Consider the following 22,793-nt stretch of genomic DNA (forward strand, 5'->3'; position numbering starts at 1 on the left):
ACAAAGTCAGGAGTAGAGCTCATCATCTTCTTCTTCTTCTTTTTAAAGTATGTCACAAGAAGTATAGGCTCAAATATATCTTTCTAATGAATGAGCGAGGAAAGGAAAAAGGAAGTGGGTAAAAATGCACAGCAGATAGCAGAAAAAGTACAGAATTAGAGTCAGGGAGAAAGATCAGTCTAGAGGCAGAAAATCTGGAGCATTAACTCAATTTAAACAGCAGAATGGAATGAAACTGTAAATAAGTGGACACAGGGAGAAAGAAAATCTGAGGCCAAAGGTTGAGTCTCAGGGAGTCCCCAGTGCCTGGGCTGGGATGGAAAACTAGCAAAGACACCATGTATGTCTGAGGCATGAAGAGGTTACTGGCAATGAAGCTAAGAGGAAAGAATATTTCAGGAAGGCAATGGTGAAGAAAGGGTCTCTAATGCTACAGAGTCTGAGAAGAAAGATTTGCAAAAACTTCCAAACAGCCAAGAGTTTGGGTGACACTATAAGGCCCTACCTGTATGTCCAAGGATACAAATTCCCTTAAAGGTGAAGATAAGCACTCAGGAAAGTAGGTAGTCTGGCTAGAAAGCTTACCGAATAAAAAACTTTAAATGTTTTTCTATGAATTGTTTGGTAGTTCTAAGAACTAGGACCTGAGTGGGTGAGGGAAGTTGGTTCAAGGGCAGTAATGAGCATCTTTGGATAATTATAGACATGAAAAATGCCTTGACACACAAAATTGCTTCCATTGAAAATATGACCCAAATAACCAATCACAGATGTGGATCCCTGGAAATAATGAGGTGCCAAGGAAATGAGCGGTTGTTCCATGTGTTTTTACGTCACCACTTTTAAAACGCTGCTAATGTACCTCAATATTCTAGGGCAAAGCTAATTCATTTAAAATTAACACCATGAAAATTTTTGAGTAGTTTAAAGGTGCTATCAAGCTCCTCAGTCGTAATGTATCTTCTTGCATACAGTGCACAGTACTCAAACTTTCCTGGGAAATCTTTCCATTAGTGCCTGCTCAGCCAGAGTAAACCACCCAAGGCAGATCCGGATTAAAATCCAGTCTCCAGTACTGACTGGTCATCTAACTTTGAGTAATTCACGCCAGCACTTTGAGCTCCAGTATTTCCATTTAACGGATCCTAAAGTGATCACTGTCTCAAGGTTGTCTGAGGATTAACTTATATAATTTAGTGCAGGGTTATCTGGAGCCAAGAAGATTGTCTTCCTTTCTCCCCAGAGGAGCAATGTTCAAAGACTTAAAGGCAACTGAACAACATTTACATTTGGGACTTCCTTCTGCCCCATCAGCAATGTTTTTGGTATAAATAGAAAAACTCCACTATCCATGATATTTTTTTTTTCATATTCAGATATACTTTTCTTCCCAGCTTTATTGAGGTATGATTAATAATAAAAAAAAATCATCTGTATTTAATGTCTAACAACATGATGTTTCAAAATAAGTATACCTTGTGTAATGATTACCATGGTCAAACTAATTAACATATTCATTGCCTCCTCTCATAGTTACCATTCGTGTGTGTGTCTGTGTGTGTGTTTGTGGGTGGGGGTGGGGGCAAGAACACTTAAGATCTACTCTCTTTGTAAATGTCAAGTCCACAATACATTATTATTAACTAGAGTTACCATGCTGGTCAATATCCCCCCCATTTCCCCTACTCTCTAGATCCTGGCAACCACTGTTCTACTCTCTGTTTCTATCAGTTAGACTTTTTTAGATTCCACATAGGAGTAACATGCTCTATATGTCTTTCTGAGTCCAGCTTATTTCATTTAGCAGTTGTTGCTGTTTAGTTGATAAACTGTGTTCAACTCTTTGCTACCCCATGGACTGAAGCAGGCCAGGATTCCCTGTCCTTCACTAACTCCTGGAGTTTGCTCACACTCATGTCCATTGAGTTAGTGATGCTATCTAACCATCTCATCCTCTGCCACCTCCTCCTTTTGCCTTCAGTCTTTCCCAGAATCAGGGTCTTTTCCAGTGAGTCATTTATTCACATCAGATGGCCAAAGTATTGGAGCTTCAGCTTCAGCATCAGTCCTTCCAATGAATATTCAGGGTTGATTTCCTTTAGGATTGACTGGTTTAATCTTGCTGTCCAAGGGATTCTCAAGACTTCTCTGGCACCACAATTAGAAAGCATCAATTCTTCAGTGTTCAGCCTTCTTTACGGTCCTGCTCTCACATCCATACATGACTACTGGAAAAATCACAGCTTTGACTATATAGACCTTTATCACTTAGCATAGTATTCATCATTTAGCATTGTATCCTCCAAATACACATATGTTATCACCATTGGCAGAATTTTCTTTCTTCAGGCTAAATAATATTCTATTATATAGATATATTATGATTTCTTTGTCCATTCGTCTGTCAATGGAAATTTAGACTACTTCCATAGCTTGTCTATGGTGAATAACACTGCAGTGAACATGGGAGTTCAGATACCTGTTCAAGATACAGCTGTTATGGAAAGCAGTACAGAGGTTTCTCAAAATGCAGATGGTGGCTTGTTCTGCGGGCTGTAACTTATCAACCCATGACCTAGACAGACATATCCCTGGCCCTCTTTTAGTATGCCAACGGCAACACGGTGTAAGCTGTCACTGTGATGCAGCATGGTAACAGCTGTGAGGTAGAAGCTGCATCCAGTCTATCTCAGGGTCCCTGGGAGAACTCCTAGAGGACATGGCACCTAAGTGCAGGTGGGGAAAATGAGTACCATGTTGCAAGCTGGAAAGGACAAGGGAGAGAGCTCCCACCAGAAGGAAGAATATACAAAGGCCAGGAACTAGAAAAGGACAGGAAATGGCCTAGTCTAGCTGCAACTGAGAGTCTGGTGAGAAGGGAGAGGAAGAAAGCAGAGAGACCAGCAGTGACTGAGGGGTGGGGGTGGGGAGGGGCCTGAAGAAAAACTTAAGCCGAGTGAGAGACTTGAGAATATTTTGGACTATGAGACAATGAGAAACAATTTGATAGTTGACTTTTTTGTTGTTGTTGTTTAACTGAAGCATGATGTGATGTTTGGATCAGTCTTGCTACAGGATGATGGAAAGGTAGGTGGTAGTCTGGGGGTAGGAAGACCATGAGGAGGCAGAGGAAGGAATCTAAGCAAGAACAGAATTCGGGGAGTGGCCATGGACAGATAAACACCTGCTAGAATCCAGGGCAGGTTTCAGACAACTTCCCATTCCTGCCCTATATAGACATGCCTTGACTGTTTGACTCAAGGTTCCTTCTGGTCAGCTTCTTTCTCATCACCGTCTCATCTTCATCATCAACCTCACTGGTTATTAGCTCAGGTTGGGGAGACAGGGGAGGCAGGGTTCTGTTTTCTAGTTTTCTTTTCTAAGTCACAAAAATTTATTCATGATAAGAAAAGCACTCTAAATTTGAGGGTCACTTTATTTTCTCTTCGAAGTGTTCAGCAGTTAGATAGACAGGGCTTGCTTTCTGAGCCCCCTGATCACTCTCTGGGTTCTTTGGTTAAGTCACTTTGTCCTGCAGAACCCCATTTTTGTCTCAGCTTAAGGGATAATAATTCCTATAAAATAATATTGAGAGGATAAATTAGTTGATGTATCTGATTCCCCTTAGTGAAATAACTGGAGCATAGAAAGGTATCCAATAAATTAGAATTACAGTTATTATTTCACAACCATTATTTATACTTCACCACAGTTCTCTGAGACAGATGGGTGAAGATAAGGGTTATATCACCTAGTATAACCAGGAAATCTGCTCCAGAAATTATGGAGCTTGAATGAGTCTATCCAAATAACTGGAGTAGAATATTTATGTCTCCTAAGTCTTCATCTTGTTTACACTGAATGATATCTTGGACCCTTCTTGAAACTGAAGGATGTGGCTCCTGTAGGGCTTTCCTAAAACCTTTTACCTCTAGAATTCCCCATCTAGACTTTAAAAATAAGTTTCTCTGTACCTTATCGGGCTGTTGGCAGCATCAGGGTCTTTGGCATGCACTCTCCCCACCACAGTGCCAGGGGCTGCATTTTCTTGGACTTCGTGGATGTAACTTGGGGCCAAGAACATAGGGGGCTCGTCAGCATCTTCGACTGCAATCTTGACTGTCACGGTGTCCTTGAAAGGCCCGTTGCTGATGAACTTCGGGTCAATGTGCACATTGGCTGCCTCTACCTTCAAGTTGTATGCTCTTTTGGTTTCAAAATCTACAGGCTGGCAAAAAAGAAGAGAAGATTGACAACCAATTCCTTGAAAGAATAATGGAAAAGAAAGACCTGATTGTTTTTATAGGGCAGTGTGAATAGTTGTTCAAAGAGAGAAAATCAGTGTCTATTCAATATCCAATTACCTGAGCCATTTGGTCAGAAAATCAGACAAATCAATTGTTAAAACTTGGAATGTGTTTAATGGGTAATTCAAGGAGCATGGCAGACTCAGAAGGACCCCATCATCTAAAATGAACCACATTCTCTGAACACACTAAGGCTTCCCGTCAGTCACTAAAATCACTTAAGGAAAGGAATTAAAACATTACAAAAATAAATGTTGTAGCCCATTCTGAAAAGTACTAAGAATCTTGGTAATAAAAATACTCAATGAATTTTAGTCAGAGAAAAAAGTGATGTCTTGTTAGATGACTCTCCCCTCTACCCATACACACTCTGGCTTAATCATATTAATAGTCTCATTTTTAAACTTTCTGACCACAGAGCATTTCTCAAAGTCAAGAAATCTTACCAGCAGTGGTCCATAATCTGACTTAACGTGATTTATGGGTAATTTGAGTGGGTGGGTTTTTTTGAATGACATTATCCTAATTATTGATACTATTATCCCTTTTCCAATTCTTCCATTCCCAAACACATCAAGGACATCTCAGTACTAATTCTTACCTGTTATGCTTCCTAATCTCCCTTTTGAAAGACTATGATAGAACTCACCAGCTAGAATGGAATGACATTACTTTGTTTGGACTGAATTCATTTTTAGGTTACTTCCTATTTATGGCAAGTGATATAGAACAGTGTGAGTACTTCCCAGTTAAAAGAATGTATATTTGTACAAAATTCAATTGAAAGAAAAACAATTATAAATAATATAGATTTTACACAGATGTGAAAAAAATGAAGTAACATTTGAATGGCTGTCATTATTAAGAAACTGATGGTAAGCACTCCCACATTCTGAAGGAGGGGCGGTTCTGTGAATCAGTCAGCAACGGGTGAAAAGTAAAATCACAGAGGAGAAACAAGCCTTCCTGCCCGGAAACAGAACTTTCTAATTAGCACTCTGGATGATTCTGAACTCCCAAATGTTTGCAAAGAGTTGGGTCTTTTAAGGCTAGCATCTGCCTGCCATGTTGCTGTCATCTGCCTGGTATTATTTTGAATGGGCATATAATCATAGGGCTTAGTCCTAACCTAATTCTACAGAATTCTAACTGAGGATGGTTCCAGTTTCAGGAAGGTTAAAAGCATTCAACACCCTTGACACTTTTTTCCCCAGATTCAGAGAACACTCCCTTTTCTTGAAGCAAAATCTGTCCCCAGCTGTTCCATGTTCCCCAGCAGTCTCTTTGTCCTTCACTGGGTTACTGAACAGCAGAAAGGAATGGTATTTATAGGCTGAAGGTGTGAGACTGCTGCAATTCCTCAAAAATCTCTGTGATTATCAGACAAAATGAAAAACATGAATACAATAGTTCTGAGACCAGGCAAGAAGAAATTTTCTTCTCCCAGATAATCTGTTGATTTACCTGGTAACAGAATGTTTTGAACTTGACTTAGGTACATGCCTAAGGACCCAGAGCACTGTTTCCACTGGAAAGCCTTGTTAATGTTAAGGTTGGTATAGTATAGTTTGACTGGTACTTGCTGAATCTAGAGCAAAGCTCCCCAGGTCTTTGCAAATGCTTGTCTGGAACACCCTCTCTAGTTTGGTGAGACTTTACTGTCTTCTGGTGGTCATCCCAGGCTTATTAAATCCTCTCCGTCTCCCAGACAGAGATTAGTCTGGCCCCTTAATTGCACATCTGCAGTCCCTTGTCCCCCACCCCTCCTGAGTGAGGAGCATCCCAAAGAACTCTACAGAGTTGTGCTGATCTTTGCTGCCCTCTGCCTCCCCAGCACCCAGGAATGACTATACCAAATGATAGCATGCACCAATCACTGTGATCGAAAGGAAAGCAGAGTTGATGGACGGACAACATTTAAGCATCTGCCTCTAATTTATTCCCTGCCTCCTTCCAAAAGAGATTTAAGGTAGTTTCCCTATCCATGTTATGAGTAGTTGAAATAAAGCTATATAGCTACATACTACATAAACCATAAAAATCTCAATGTTCCCGAGTTTACTAATCCCACCTCTAAAAATCCAATTCAACAGGATTAATTCAACAGAAAACCAAAACAAACAGTATTCAAAAATGCATGATGATGCTGTTTAGACATCACTGAGGGGTTATATCTAATCCTGGGAAACATACACACAAAACACCAAACCCAACTGTGAGATTTTATTAAGGAAATAATGGTCCATCAATAGGATGGGATGTTATGTAGTCATTAAAAATGATTATGTATATTATATAACAGCATGTAAAACGTTTATGATGTGCTATTAAGTTAACACATCTGATCACTCTATGACTGCAACTGTGTTAAATGTTACACGTCCACATCTATATATATATGGACAGAGAACATAAAGAAATAATCAGGCATGCATGCATGCATGCTAAGTCACTTCAGTTGTGTCTGACTCTGTGACCCCATAGACTGTAGCCTACCAGGCTCCTCTGTCCAGAGGATTCTCCAGGCAAGAATACTGGAGTGGGTTTCCATTCCTCCTCCAGGGGATCTTCCCAACCCAGGATCGAACTCACGTGTCCTGCAGTCCTGCATTGTACGCAGTCTGTTTCTTTTTAACCACTGAGCCACTGGGGAAGCCATAATCAGGCATAAAAGTGGCTTTATTAAAATTGTTTTTAAAAATACTTAAAATGCCTTCTAATGCTGCTCTGTCACTGCTTTACAAGGAGTTTATTTGTTTGAAAGTGAATACCTCAGAGACCATGAAGAGATCTCTCAATAATAACTGGGAATCCCACTCAGTCAAAGCTGTTGCAGCATCGGATTTTCCTAAGTCCACCAAGCCACCTACAGGTCTCATTTTTACTTTGCACTGGTTCTTCTTCAGGTAGTCACACAGAGATCATCTCAATATCCCGAAGGCAGCTCCTCTCTCTCTCTCTCTCTCTCACGCGCTTATAAGCCTGACACTCACTGTGTCTGACACAGGGTATTCAAGAAATATTTATTACTTTCTAAGCTATTCAGTACAAGAAAGTGAAAGTGTTAGTCACTCAGTCATATCCAGCTCTTTGCGACCCTGTAGGCTGGAGCCCTTCAGGATTCTTTTCTGTCCATGAAATTCTCCAGGCAAGAATATTGGAGTGGGTAGCCTTTCCCTTCTCTAGTGGACCTTCCCAACATAGCCATTGAACCTGGGTCTCCTGCATTGCAGGCAGATTCTTTACCATCTAAACCACCAGGGAAGCCCATTCAATACATGAATAACTCCTAAGTAACTCTTTTTTTTTTTTTTTGGTAACGTCTTTTTTTTTTCCATTTATTTTTATTAGTTGGAGGCTAATTACTTTACAATATTGTAGTGGTTTTTGTCATACATTGACATGAATCAGCCATGGATTTACATGTATTCCCCATCCCGATCCCCCCTTCCGCCTCCCTCTCCATCCCATCTCTCTGGGTCTTCCCAGTGCACCAGGCCCGAGCACTTGTCTCATGCATCCAACCTGGGCTGGTGATCTGTTTAACCCTAGATAATATACATGTTTTGATGTTAACTCTTGAATTCTTTACATTTATCTCTTCTGCTTTCTTCCAGTCTTTGTAATTTCTCTCTTGAATTCCAGCAAGAATTTTTCAACTGGTCCGACTGTATCCATCTCAAAATCCTCAAGACTGAACTCACTCAAGTTTCTTAAATGTGTCCTGTTTTCATCAAGACCAGCCCTTCATGCACTTGTTTTCTCTGACCCTCCTCTCCTTATCCGTTTGATAAATTCCTACTCACCTATGAAGACTTAGCTCTAGAACTGCTCCCTGTAAGCGGTCATCCATGACCCATATTCATAGAGACTATCATGCACTATCACAGTTGCTTCTCAACCAGGAAGTGATTTTGCTGTACCTCACCCCAGGGAGTATTGGGCTTTGTCTGGAGCTCTATTTTATCATCACAGCTGGTGGGGATGGGTGTGCGCTTTCTGACATCAAGTAAGGGGAGACCAGGAATGTTGCTGAACACCATACAATGCACAGAACTGCCCCCTACAACAGAGAAGTCTTTGTCCTGAAATGTTAACAATCTCAAGGGTCAGAAACAACCCCTCTATTTTAACTGTCTTTTTTGCTTAACTGTCCTGTTAAATTCTGATCTCCCTGTGACCAGAACTCTGTTTCTTCCATTTTAGATGTCCAGCCTCTCACAAAGGGCCTGCCTGACAAATAATAAAAACTCAATCACACTTGGTAGAAAAATAAGTTGAATGAATTAAGAAACAAGTGGAAAAAAAAAAAAACTATATTAGAGAATATTTTTAAAAGGCACAAATAGTTTCATGGGTCTCTCTATATCTTTTTATATTATTAAATAATATATAATGCTTCCTATAAGGATCCATCATTTTACTGTATTAAATTCACCTCTCAATATTTTTTTTTTCCTCCTGGACAGTTAGAACTTCATGCTATAAGTTTAAGCAAATGTTCTTTTGCAAATGAAAGAATATCCTACTCTGTTTTCAACCTAAACATCAGTGCTTTATGGAAGATTATTCTCTTGCCTGAAATAAACACATTGAATTGGGGGGAAATGTGCAAATTAATCATATGCAGAGAGCTCATTTGCGATGTGTTAGTCCCATGGGGTGATTTAAATGTTTCAGATTTTAGAGACACGGTGTGTGTTTATACCCTGAATACACTGAAAACAGGTGACAACCTTAGCATAACCAACTACCCAATTACTTGAACAGCCAAGGATGCGGGCAGGAATCATTGATGTCACTGCTCGTATGTCAGTGTCAGACAGAAGGGATAGTCATATTAATTAACAAAGCAAGTTGACAGCTCTATGCTACAGGCCAATTCACACAGCTACTTTCCCAGAGGAGAAGCCAGAGGGAGTGATTATCCCAGCCCCTTGTGGCTGGTGATTAGGCCTTGGTGACTATACCATTCATCATCACTAATGTTGATTTTTCCATATATCCAAAGTTTACCACAATTTCCATACTCTTTTATGACAGTCACTCCTACTTTCTTTTTCTTTGGGTCCCCTCATACTTCTCCCAAACCCAACAACATTGCTTTCATATGTTGTGAAAACTGGGCTTCTGAGAACACATCTCTCCCTGCTCCCTTTACTAAAAGATTCCTCCCAGGAGTCTCCCTCCATCCCACCCTTGCCTCCTCTCCAGCAGCTGAACTCTTTATTGATTCTTGAAATTAATTTTTTCATCGGTGTTCCAGTCCAATCTTTCCCATCATACCAAGGAGCTTAATATTCAGGCTACAAAACCAAGTTGAAAATGAATGTTTGATTAAAACCAAGGTAATTCCATCATCCAATTCAGATTTGATACTCCATATACTTTAATGATGTAGAGGTATTGATTTCTCAAGTGGTACATTGGGGGGGGTAATCCTTTTATTAGAATATCCACTGAAAGCCAATCAAATCTGGCTCTCTTTTATAAAACCTTTTTGGTCCAGCTATTTCCAAAATGCCTTAAGTGGGAAGATGTTCCAGAATACACTAATTTTGAATTTCATGTCTTTAAATTGCTAGCTGTGATTACAACAGGATTAAATTATTTAACCTGTCTGAGCCCCAGCCTCCTCCTAACTAAACTAAGGTATCATTGCCCACTGGGATACTACCATCTACTTTATATGATTTTCATCATATAAAACAAACAAAGGTTACTATGAGTCACAGTATTTAGAATTGAGTAAATGTTAGATTAAAAAAAACAAATCAAGAATAAATAATAAGCTCATCTTTGTAGTGAATTAATCCCAGGAACACATTTTTAGCAACAGTTTAGCTGACTATGAGGGAAGATCCATTATTTTTGTTTCTCAGGCTCAGTTCTGAGAGAAAATTGAGCAGAGGATTTGGTTCACATTTCATAGAAGGCCCAACAATGTAACAGACCTTGGATGTTTGAGATGGGAAAAGTTCTGGAGAACCTATATTAATAGACTCAGCTTGGCAGATCCAACAAGGAAACGCCATGCATGCTGAGGGCTGCTTCTCCAAAATATAGGTTTATCTAAACATCTTTCTTTCCTTCAGGAAACTGTGCCAAGTCATACAAGAACTAATCAGTAATCTCAGGGCAAGTATTATCACCCCCTCTCTTTCTTCCAGTTTTATTGATACATAGTTGACATATAGCACTGTATGAGCTTAAGATATACAGTATAAAATCTGACTTTCACACATCATGAAATCATTACCACAGTAAGATTAGCGAACATTCATCATCTCATATAGATACAGAAGAAAAAGCAAAAATTTCTTTTTGATGAAAACTCTTAAGGATTTACTTACTGAACAACTTTCGTATATAACATACAGCAGTATAAATTATATCCCTAATACTTATTTATCTTATATATAGGAGTTTTTCCCTTTTGACTGTGTTCATCCAACTTCACCTTTCCCCATCCTCCACCTCTGATAACCACACATCTGATCTCTTTGTCCATGAGTCTGTTTTTTGGTTTGTTTTTGAAGAATAATTGACTTACAGTACCATGCTAGTTCTTGGTGCACAACATAGTAATTTGATATTTCTATACATTTCGAAATGGTAAATTGATTTTCATCTGTGACAATAGCAAGATATTACATTATTGTTGACTATAGTCCCTAAGTTGTATAAAAACTAACTATAAATCTCAGGTAGGCATCATCAGTGCCTTCTGCCAGCTCCCTCTGGAATATAGTTCTGTTATCTCCCAAAAACTCAAAGCTCAACTGCAAAGTCTGAGGTCCAGCCCTCAGTTGTCCATATTCTCAGTTTTTAGCCTTCAACTCTTTGTTTCCTGCAGTCTTGTCCTGGCAAAGCAGGCCACACTGCTGCCACATCTGATTCCTCACCCTAACTCACCTTTTTCAGTTTCACCACGCCCTCCTGTGTTTCATAGTCCGTTGTGATTTCAAACAATTCCATCCCATCTCCATCAACAATATTGTACGTGACTAAGCCATTTTCTCCAATGTCTGGATCTTTAGCCTTCACTCTTCCCACTTCCTCTCCTGGGACAGCTGCTTCTGACACAGACATCTGGTATACGCCTAGAAGAAGAAGATATCTATTTTTATTTTCCCTTTTATTTGGCAGCTGTAAGACTTTAGATTTCATTGAATCCCAATAAATTTCTCAAAGGGTTTGACATTGAGCTTCCTATTGATTGAAAACATGAAAAGAAGTGAATGGATGCGAGGAAGATCCCACACAGCTTGCTTGTCAAAGAAATGTTTTCTGTAAAGAATGATGAAATAATATCAGGGTCCAGGGTGGTAGGGTGGGGGTACCTGCCACATGTGAGAAAGGAAAACAATGCCCAGTTACATTTCCCATCAGGAACTGATGGAGGGCCATGTATATCTTCACACATTCAAAAAAAAAATCAAAACCTCTTTTCACATCTTTGGAATGGCCCAGAGATAATTCTAAGGCTCACATATGGCACTCGCAGGTGCCCAGAAAGAGAATGTCTTCTCTGTTTAAAAGCCTTCTGTAGCTCCATATTTATTTTAAAGTCAAATGCAAATTTTGTCCTTCAAGGTCATGACCCTTCCAGCTCTATATTTGACTCTCTTCTTATTTTACCTCCTTCACCATTTGATGAATGGATATCTTATATGGAAGGTTTCTCACAGTGTGACATTTCCACATAGATTTTTTAAATACATATTGGGAACCTATGATATGCTGAGCACTGTCCTAGCCTTTGGAAACTCAGTAGTAAATTAAAGAGTCAGGATTCTCCCCTCATTCTACAGAGAAAAAATAATCAGATGTATACATACTCTGATATCACTGCTAAGAAGGAGAAAAATACAGTAAGGGACAAAGGATAATGAAACAGTATAAGTGTGACTGTGTGTAAGTGTATGATGTGTGTGAGTGTGTTCGTGTGAGTGTATGTGAATATCTCCTGAAAGGACTGGGCCAGATAAATCATGTGAATATCTGGGGATAAAAGTACAAACAAAGCAAACAGCAAACTGCAAAAACCCTAAAGTGAAAACAGTGAATATATACAGAACAGTAAGACCACAGGTGTGACTGCAGCCTTCTGGTAGGAAATAAGTGTAAACAGGCTGGGGCCTAACTGCACAAAGGGCATTGCAGGAGATGGAAAGGATGTCAGATTTTCTTTAAAAATGTGTAGGAAGTCACTGAAAGGTTTAATTAAAGAAATAAGATGAGATCATCTTAATTGTATCATCAGAATTAAAAAAATATTCTCTGTGAAACACTGTGGAGAAGCAAGGGTCAGAAAACCTGGCCTCTATCACTGCCAAACCTAGTGGTTTGGGACAAGCTACTTAAGCAATTTAAGCTTTAGTTTCTCCTTATGTGGATTTTATCAATTTTAATACTCTGTGTACATTTATCTATATTGTTTGGCTGTGACTGCTTTCAGCTCAGACCCATATTCAACTTAAACACACCGTGTCCTTCATGATAAAGGACAAGTCGGAGAAGGGAGTCTCTGTATATAATTACCAATTTACATGAAGGTTTAGCAAAACTTGCTCTCAGGTAATTTTCTCTAAATCTCATTCAAGTCCACAGCTATAAAACTGGTTATCTTCACAGCAGTGATGTAACTTCACTCTATGCTTGCAGGTGAGCAAGGACATTAGTCACCGCCTGCTAATAGCCCTGCATGGTCCTTTCCATCCAGCATACCAGGGGGTTTTAGAGTGTGGATAACGGAGCATGCAGTTTCTTAGAGTGCTCTATGAGGCTTAAGCTTATTGGGGATACTGAACCTTGTGCTTGACCAAGCAAAGTAACCTTCATCTCTCTGGGGACTTTATGAGAACTGGCTGTCACCCTGTAATCCTCTACCTTAATGTCTCCCTTCCAGAGACTGTTGTCTTTGAATTCCTTTGAGTGACTGTGGTGCCTATCTGGGGCCATACTTGGTGGCCTTCCCTATTTTCTCACTTGTAAAAAGTGCCATTTCTCTGGCAATAAACTCATAGGCTCTACCAGCTAATCTAATAAAGAAGCTTTCATGGTGAACTCCCCATGATCTATCAGCACCAGCATCATTATGATTATATTGTACCTCTGTCTGTACCTACACTGTATACATAACCAGATTTGTGTTCAAAATCTAGCTTTGCTGTAATCTTTTAGGCAACTTACAGCACCTTCCATGGAACCCGGTTTTATCTGTGAAAGAGAGGCTGTCATAGAGATTTGCAATAGTAGTAACTGTTCATTGAAGGGGTTATAGTTGTTGTAATTATGATTATTAATAATGACCTTTCAAATATTTTTTTCTTTTATTTCCTGCTGCAATCCTATTAATTTTGCAGGACCATAATCACCTAGATAATAATAATGGCTAACCTTTGTTGACAGCCTATGCCAGATATCATTGTAAGATTCTACAGTAGCTCATTTAGTTCTAACAATATCCTACTAATTAAAATTTAAAAAAAAAAATATTTATCTGTCTATTTCCCTGTGTTGGGTCTTAGCTGTGGCATGCAGGATCTCGGCACATGGACTCTCTAGCTGTGGTTCGGGCTCAGTAGTTGCAGCACGTGGGCCCAGTTCCCCCAGAGCATGTAGGATCCTAGTGCCCCGACTAGGGATTGAACCTATGTCTCCTGCACTGCAAGATGAATTCTTAATCACTGGACCACCAGGGGAGTCCCAACATCCTATTAACTGAGTCCTATTAATGGAAGATTGTATTTTGCAAAAGTAGTCCAAACAGTATCTCCCAGCCCACATGCTTCTCTTTCAGAGACTTTAACAGTCCTTCCCTTGAAAGGTGGGGTCTATAAGAACTCCACTTAAATTTTGGGCAGTCTTATGACTACAGTGGAAATGATGCTATGTGATTTCTGAAGCTTGGTTACAACAGGCTATACAGTTTCTAGTTGGTGTTCTTGGGGCTCTCCTCACTTTCAGAACCCATCCAAGCCACTCCTTGTAGAGGCTGACATGGACGGGAAGCAACAGCTGACATTAACTTGCCAGCCACGTGACTGAACCAGCTTGGAAGTGGATCTTCCAGCCTCAGTCAAACTCTGCCAATGGATGCTGTGAAACAGAAAAAAGCTGCCTCTTTCAGGTTTTGCCCAAATTTCAGAGTCATGACAAAAATAAACAATTATTATTGCTTTAAAGCACAAGATTTGAAGTAGTTTGCTAGGTAGCGATAGATAACTGATCCAGCCACTATTACATATTCAGGTTAGAAATGAGAACACTGAAACAGAAAGGTTAATTAATTACTACATCGCATCATGAGTGCCTAGCAAAATGGATTTTTCTCTTCCCAGGGTTGTGAAATATTCTATGTCTCCACTTTCTCCCACTACCTCTCCTCCACTTAAGATTTCTGTTGTCATTACTGTTGTCTTGTGTGTGTGTGTGTGTGTGTGTGTGTTTCAAGAGTGTTATAAAGAGCCTCCATTACTCTAGATTCCTTCTGGAAAGCTGAGTATAGCAGGGATGGGTCATAGAACAGAGCTGGCTGTGGCACCATTGGAAAGTGAAAACCAAGCCCACCGACTTACTCTGCGGGAACTTTGGTGGGTTGTCGTTGACATCGGTCAGTGTGATCGTCACTTTGGTTGTCCCTGAGAGTCCACCCATGTGTCCACCCATGTCCTTGGCCTGGATCACCACATGGTACTCCTCCTTGGCTTCCCTATCCATGTTGGGAAGGGCCGTTCTGATGATACCTGGACAGGTGAGCAGGGAACACCACAGATATTCATTAATTACATTGTAACAAAAAAGATCTAGGCACGGGGAAGCAAAGATGAATAAAACAGCACCTGTCTGCACAGAAGAGTCACTCCAACATATTTATCATCAAAAGTAGCCATACTTGGAGCATCATATAGACATATTTTCCAGTAAATTACCATCGTTATTAATGTAGCATTAAAATTTTACATTTTATATGTTGTACTATAAATACAAGTAATAATCTCATCTGTCTCAGGTGTAACACTTAATTAAAGATGCTAAAGATTGATACATTTGAGGACCAACTACATGAGCATCCATAACATAAACCCATGCTTTTGGACTGTCAGCAGAATCCTCTGACTATCAATGCCTGCATCCAATTCTTAGAAACATTACTCTGGTCTGTTTTAAGTTAAAAGTAGATGGCAATATATTAAAATGTTAATATTAGCTTTTTAAGTGTATAACAAATCGGTTAGAAATATACACAAAGATTATGTCAACTCTAGTTGTTTACTATCACCTATCACTGACAAGGATACATTAATAATTGAATTCTACATGATCTCTGGATATTAATGCATTACTGGTGTGGAAACCATGTTCACTTAAAATCTTTTGGGAATGCATGCAAGCTTTTTTCTGTCTGTAGATGTAGCAACATTTACACTAGAAATCTAAGAGAGTGCCATGGAAGCTTTAAGTCCTTATCCTTTTCTGACCCTGATGTTTGTACGTTTCTCAGCAACATTCTTCAACTTGCTGAGCCTCGTTTTTCTTGTCTGTTAAATAATTTGGTAGGTTCAAATTGCTGCTTCCTAACATGAGTCTCTGAGATAACGAATATTCCAACTAGAGTCCCTCCAGCAATTTTAGTATCTCAAAAACTTAGATGCAATTCCACATTTATCCTTGGCAAAATTAATTGGTAAATGCCTTTGATGAAATCATAGCAAGTAGCCCCTTAAATTGTGATCCAAAGAATAGTGTCTACAAATAAATGATCACTTAGGTAAGTGGAAATTATATTCAGTAAGTGGGCAAAATATCTGATTGGCAGGCTATGCAATATAATATTATACACACACACATATACATGTATTTGATAAATTTCAACTGTATTAATATAAGTGGATTTTTTTGTAAATATCTTGCAAACATATGGGGTATATTGTGGAAAAAAGAAGGGAATTTGAGATATAATACTGTGGACTGACAGTTTCACAGGATTTTAGTGTTTATTCTAATAAAAGGATCCTAGAATCAAATTTGGGACATATGGAGTGAAACATCTTGGTGTGGGTTTTGACTGGTATATCTGTTCACTCTTTCGGTTTGCTATTTGTTTTCTGTAAGGATTTGCAGAACCTCCTTTTTGGATGTTAATGCCTGTTGGGAACCTAGAAGCTCAGCGGAGGAGGTGGGGATGTGCCATCTCCCAGATATACCTAAGCCTCATCAGCTTCCACCCCCACAACCCCCAACCTTGCACAGCGGTCTTCAAGCTTTGAGAGCTGCCAGTCTTTACCAGTCCACGAGTCCTATGGTCTCTTAATTTGGATCCACAGTTGAATTTTATGATAAAACATATTTGAAGATAAGAACTGATATCATGAGGAAAGTTGTAGTCTAGGATTATATTTATTGCTGTGACATGGTGCAGTACAAAGGAAAGCAGTCACAAGTATAATCCGTTGGGTGCTAACTACAGGCCAGGCAATGTGCAGTATTGTGACATGGTGCAATACAAATAAAAGCAGTCATAAGTATAGTTCATAGTTCATTGAATGCTAACTATAGGCCAAGTTCATTGAATGCTAACTACAGACACTGCACAATAGTCTTGTTAGGTGGCCCATTTTGTATTTTAGAAAACTGAGACTCAAAAAGGTTTCAGCCAGCAGACCTGGACTCCTTATTCACAATGTGTCACAAATCACAACGCCATTCCACGGTACCTGTCTGTGCTTCCACTGAAAAGTAGGGTTGTCCTTCCAGAATGCTGTACACTAACTTGGCACTGTTTCCATAGGTGGGGTCATCTGCGTCTGAAGCTGTCACCTGGATCACTGATGTTCCTTAAAAGTGAAACATTCATTAGAGACAGTCCCTCCACTTTTCAAATTATATTATACTTTGCAAATTTTGTCTTAAGATTAAAAACTAACAAGAGCCCCCAAATTATTCAATATGCTTTGATTTTCCAGACTGAGATGCAAAAATAATTTCCCTTCCTCCTCCCACCCTTTTTAATCCCCATAGCTTAAAAATGAACTTTCTATATTCATAATGCATCCTGCTATGCTTAGTAGTTAAAATAATAATGTGAACATTATTGCAAAAACATTCTAAGACCCATACAACTGGAATGTTCAGTATATCAAATAATTAAATAAAAATCTTCCCAAAGAGTATAATAAAGGATAATTAATGATGAATTGCTTTTCATGAAAGGACAGAGTGCGGTCTTCCATCTGTAGCAGAGCAATAAATACATCATTTTATTGTTGCTTTGTATGTAATAAAATGGCTGCTAATACTACATTTTAATTAATTTATGGCCGTAAATATTGTACAGAATGTTGTTCCCTACTGGCATGAAAATTGCATCTTCCCACCTCCAGTGGGTCTGGTCGTCACACAACAGAAATCACCAGTAGACATCTGGTGAGATCTAAGGCCAGCAGTTGCGAGCCACAGTGGAAGGAAACCAGGGAATTGAAAGAAGAGGGGATTCTGGTTTTTGTAGGAAAAACCTTTGTTCCTTGATGGTTCCCAATGGGGCAGGGGAGATGGTCGAGGGAGAGAGCTGGTAATTACAGAATTCCTCTGTGCCAAGCACTGTTTGGGGCAAGTTCCAAGTATCCTGCCCCTCTGCTAGGTACTTTTCACGTTAATTGTGCCTATGAGTTACTGAGCATGACAGGCAGGAAGTTCTGCATTCTGTTTTGCAAAGTGGCTCACTGTCAAGAGTCAGGATTCTAACCTCTACCCAGCAAACAACCAAGCCAAGGTTCTTTCCGTGACAGTTTCAACAGAGGAGCCAGGTTCTACATGAGACGCAAGGCAGCCCATTTATACAGCCTCTGTCAGCCCTCTGATCTACAAATTTGCTGGTGATTTTCACACAGCGTAAGAACAAATTTGACTCTTTTTTTTAAAAAAATTCTGTAATTCCTTTTTTCGTACAAACAACATTTGGGGGAGGATTCTTCCCACAAAACTAGGCACTATTCTAAATCATGAAGATCTGTAATGGCATTAATAAGCTCTATTTTCTCTTTTCATGGTAGAGCTTAGGAAAGTATTTTTTATGCTTAATTTTCTTCAAGAAATCCACTAAGTTCTTTATAACTCTTTGTATTTCACATCTATGTTTATTTAACCCTCATCAGAGTTTACGTTATCCTCATGGTATAGATGACAAAATGAAAACTGAGAAAGATGTAAGATGCTTTCTGGGTTGACCTGGCAGCCATGATTCCAATACAGCACTGTCTGGCAGCAGACAACTCTCATAGGCCACGATGCAAAATCTGATATTAATCCTTAAGCACCAAGCTGCCCCAAGACATGGGGTCAATGAAAATTCCCCTGGAGCATCGTTTTTGATGACTGGCCTTTTTCCCCTGGCTCAGCTGCTGACACTGTTGTCCTCTATTTAATGATTTCTTTGATGTCTGCTGTTTCTCATTAAAAGTCCCCAGGTGACTACTGAGAAACTGAAGAATTGGGCAAGGCAAAGAGAAGGCAGAATAGGCCCAGCTGGGTTTTTATAAAGTATGAGAAGGGTTTCACGTTAGTTGGAGGAGAAGAAGAGGGCTATTTTATTTATTTATTTTTTTCCCACCACAAGCTCTATATGCAAAGTGGAAGGAGTAGAGTTTTTTAAATCTTTATTTGGCTGCCCCTGGTCTTAGGTACTTCATCCAGGATCTATCGTTGCACTGTGCAGAGTCTCTGGTTGTGGCTCATAGGTTTAGTTGCTCCAAGGCATGTGGGATATGAGTTCCCTGACCAGGGATTGACCCCACATCGCCTGCACTGAAAGGCAGATTCTTAACCACTGGACCACCAGGGAAGTCCCAAGGAGTAGCGTTTTAGAGTCACTTCTGTATCTAACTTTCTTGGGCAAATTGATTCTCAGTCTCTGTGCATGGTTTTCTCATCTGTAAAATGGGCAGTTCGGCCCTGATGATCCTTAAGCTCATTAGAACTTTAAATCTCTGATTTCATAACCATACTTACTCCTTGATCAGAACAGCCCTGGTCACTGTCTGAAAAGCAAACCCTTCTTAATATGAGGCATGCTTCTCAAAAGCAAGCACAACTACCTGCATTCTATAACGTCAAACAAGAAGTATTGCCAGGAGAATTGTCCACTAACAATGTTAGGTGTCTGTATGCATGATGAAAAACATAGCTGCTTCTGAATTATTCTAACAGATGGTGACATAGTGTCATGGTGAGGTGTATATCCTGGTTCCACTTAATAGCTCAGATGACCTTGAATAAATTATAATTAACTTGTTTCTACCTTTGGTTTCCCATTTGCAAAATATGTCAAATAGGACCTACCTCATTGCAAAAATGAGTCACTGCAAAGATTAAATGCAACAGGGCATGTAAATCATTAATGAGCACTGTGCCTACATGCTACAAACTCTGCTGCTATTACTTATTGAACACCAACATGCACTAGTGACCAGATATATATTATTTATAATCCTACATGACTAGAAACTTTTAGTCCCATTTTACAGAGGAGAAACTCAGGCTAAGAGAACAGATGGAACTGATTCCAAGTCACAAGGTTAACAAGCACCAGGGCCAGGATGGCCTGGGTTCGATTACATTTTTCCTATTCTTCTATGCCTCCTCGTATTTTGTAAGGTTACAGTTTAAAACCTCAGGGCAATTTAAAATATTTGAAACTTCAACTATATACATGAAAATTTTTTGTTTGTTATTTTGCCATAGAAGCTACAGCATAAATCCTACATCTCGGCTTGGGAGAATGGGCACCAGCCCACCCACCTGCAGAGACACCACGCCTGCAGGTGGAGTAGGTCCGTCCTCCCCCTCCCTTACGTACCCACGTTGGACCTCTCGGGCACGTTGGCGTGATAGGTCTCATGTAAGAACTCAGGAGGGTTGTCATTAATGTCCTGGACCTTGACAATGAATTCCGACGGTGGCTCCAGGGGCCGGTTGGTGTCCCTGTCCACCGCCTGAGCCATCAGCGTGTACTGGGCTCTCTCCTCTCGGTCCAATGTCTTGGTGGCGTGAATGTTCCCTGATTTGTCATCAATCACAAAAATGGTTCCGGCTCCTTCACCTGAGAGAATGTATTTAATGTTCCCATCACCAGAGTCAATATCGGAATGAAGCTAGGAAAAGAGAAATGGAGACTTGTAATTCCATGGCAGATGCTCTGGGGAGGTAGAGACACACTCACATGCTGTTTGCTACAATACACTGTTTACATGCAGACATACACACACTGAGAGGGAGACACTCTCACCCCATTTACAAATGAAGAAATGTAATCTTAGAGAAGATAATTGTCTTGGCTAAGGGTACATAGCTGGGGAGCAGTGAAGCCAGAGTCCAAACATATTACATATGCACACATATTACATATTACATGTGCACACAGATGAAACACATATAATACACATTAGTAGAGCCATCTTGAAAGAAATATATGCATATTATAGAAAGTAAAAGACACACATTTGAGCAAGAAGTAAATCTTCTAAGTTCTGATTGCCATATCTTCATTTTCCCTGTGCAAAGACAGCTCTTGTTACCAGTGTCTTGTGAGTCCTCTAAGACATATTCTATGCATATGCCAGACTATCTATACAAATACATGTGCTCTGGTTTATTTTTACACAATAAAGTGCACAGCGCACACACCACTCCTCAACTCCGTTTTCCTACCACAGTAAATTCAGACGACCCTTCCAAACCGGTACATATATATTGATCTCATCCACTGTATAGAGGTTATTATTTCAGTCTTCTTCCAAAGGACACTAAGGTTCCAAAGGACACCAGGCTTTTGTTATCACAAACAATTCACTGATCAGGATTTCTGGATGACCTGCTGAGTGGCACAGCAAGTATGAGGCTCTGGGGATGGACCCTGCCTGGAGGACCCCCCCCCCCGCCCCCGCTTCTCCTCATAAGCATGGAGTGCGTGGAGAGGGTGGATGGGCATGCAGCTTCTTAGACTAAAGAAAGACCATCTCCTTGAGATTTTCCCCTCCTTTGACAAAGCCAGGCGAAATGATGGAACTCGCCTAAATCCACACTTGGCAGGGCCAGGAAGTCATCCAGGTCACCTGACTACCCACTTGTGCCGTCTGCCTTCCTCTTTGTAACATGGAGCTCCCCTAAAGACCACATCCAATTTTCCCATGGCAATAAAGTCGTTATTGTACTTTGTTGTCCAACCTAAATTTCTGCCGCTATCATCTTAATCTGAGTTCCTTTGCCCTCATTTTACCCTTTATGGGAAAAGGTAAGCATTACTTTCACTGTTCTCAGGGGCTTCAAGAATAGGCAGGTGGATAAAAAGCCCTTGGTTCTACCTACTACCTAAGAAAACCTAGTGTAAACTAAACAGCTTTATTCTCAGGGAAGTAATAATGATAATAATACGTATTACTTAAAATTATTATCTTAATGTTTATTATAGTGCCATTTTAATATTATTATTAATGTGATTTTAATTATTATTATTATTATCATGAAACCAAGACCTAGAAAGCTTGCCCAGAATCACAAAGCACGATAGAATACATTGCTTTTTAAAATTTTTTGTATTGTTTCAATTTTCCCCAAAATATCTAATGGGTTTGCATTGCCTCAGTGAAACACCAATTATTTCAGCTCAGAGGGATACCTGTAGGTACAAATTACATTTTGATTTTAGTCTATAGTGCTTCTTAGGGGGGATAAAAGCATACTTCCCTTCAGAACTTGTTATTCATAACAAGCTATGTGTTGTCATGAAATTATGGCTACACATTTCTTATGAATAACACAGTTTGTAATATACAAAGCTATCTGAATATATGGAAGCTCCAAAGGATGACTCAAATTGCCCCAGTCTTCATACACGTTTCCACAGTGGGGGCAGACATTCCTCTGGCTGTCCTTCTAACCCCCAATAATTGTTTATATTTGTTTGTTTTCTCTGCCTCAGACTTGTCAAAAGTCAGGGGCTCAGCCATGACTGGAATGTGGAACAAGGAAGTCAATGCAACACTTCCTTTAATGGGAGTCTAGACAAGGAATGTTTCTAGGAACCTTTATATATTACATGCGAATTTGGCAAGACTTGGGAATTAAATTTCATGATCAACCAAGTAACTGAAAAAATTTAAATATAGTGCTCATAATTTTTTATCTTGCTTTCAGAGTTCAAAGATGGATATAAATTCCCTTCTTCCCCCTCTCCAACAACAATGAACCACACAACTAACAATGACATTTATTAGCTCCGACACAAAAAGCAGTTTGGAAATCCATTCAATCCTATCAAGGGATCAATTGCTGAGGCAGACACGGCCAATTCCTAACTCCCAAGACTGAGGCTATCCCCTAGGTAGAGCACAGCATGATGCAGACTCTGCTCCCTGCAGATCTAAAAGTCCACGGCTTGCCAAATTCCACATTTTCAGAACACCCTAAATCACTCAATCTCGAACA

The 22,793-nt window shown here is 39.8% G+C and overlaps 1 protein-coding gene across 3 annotated transcripts in view; it reads right to left on the reverse strand.

Moving 5' to 3' along the window:
* Positions 1-22,793, reverse strand: part of CDH11 (cadherin 11) — a 49,275-nt gene that overhangs the window by 24,296 nt on the left and 2,186 nt on the right. For all 3 annotated transcript variants that reach the window (XM_043437068.1, XM_043437067.1, XM_043437069.1), the window contains exons 2-6: positions 20,167-20,461; positions 17,030-17,149; positions 14,891-15,058; positions 11,223-11,410; positions 3,975-4,228 (exon numbers count right to left, since the gene is read on the reverse strand). In XM_043437068.1, coding sequence (XP_043293003.1) covers positions 3,975-4,228; positions 11,223-11,410; positions 14,891-15,058; positions 17,030-17,149; positions 20,167-20,461 — 1,025 coding nt within the window. The remainder of the gene's footprint in view (positions 1-3,974; positions 4,229-11,222; positions 11,411-14,890; positions 15,059-17,029; positions 17,150-20,166; positions 20,462-22,793) is intronic.

Source organism: Cervus canadensis, chromosome 18 (genome assembly GCF_019320065.1).
Source record: "Cervus canadensis isolate Bull #8, Minnesota chromosome 18, ASM1932006v1, whole genome shotgun sequence".
Taxonomy (NCBI): domain Eukaryota; kingdom Metazoa; phylum Chordata; class Mammalia; order Artiodactyla; family Cervidae; genus Cervus; species Cervus canadensis.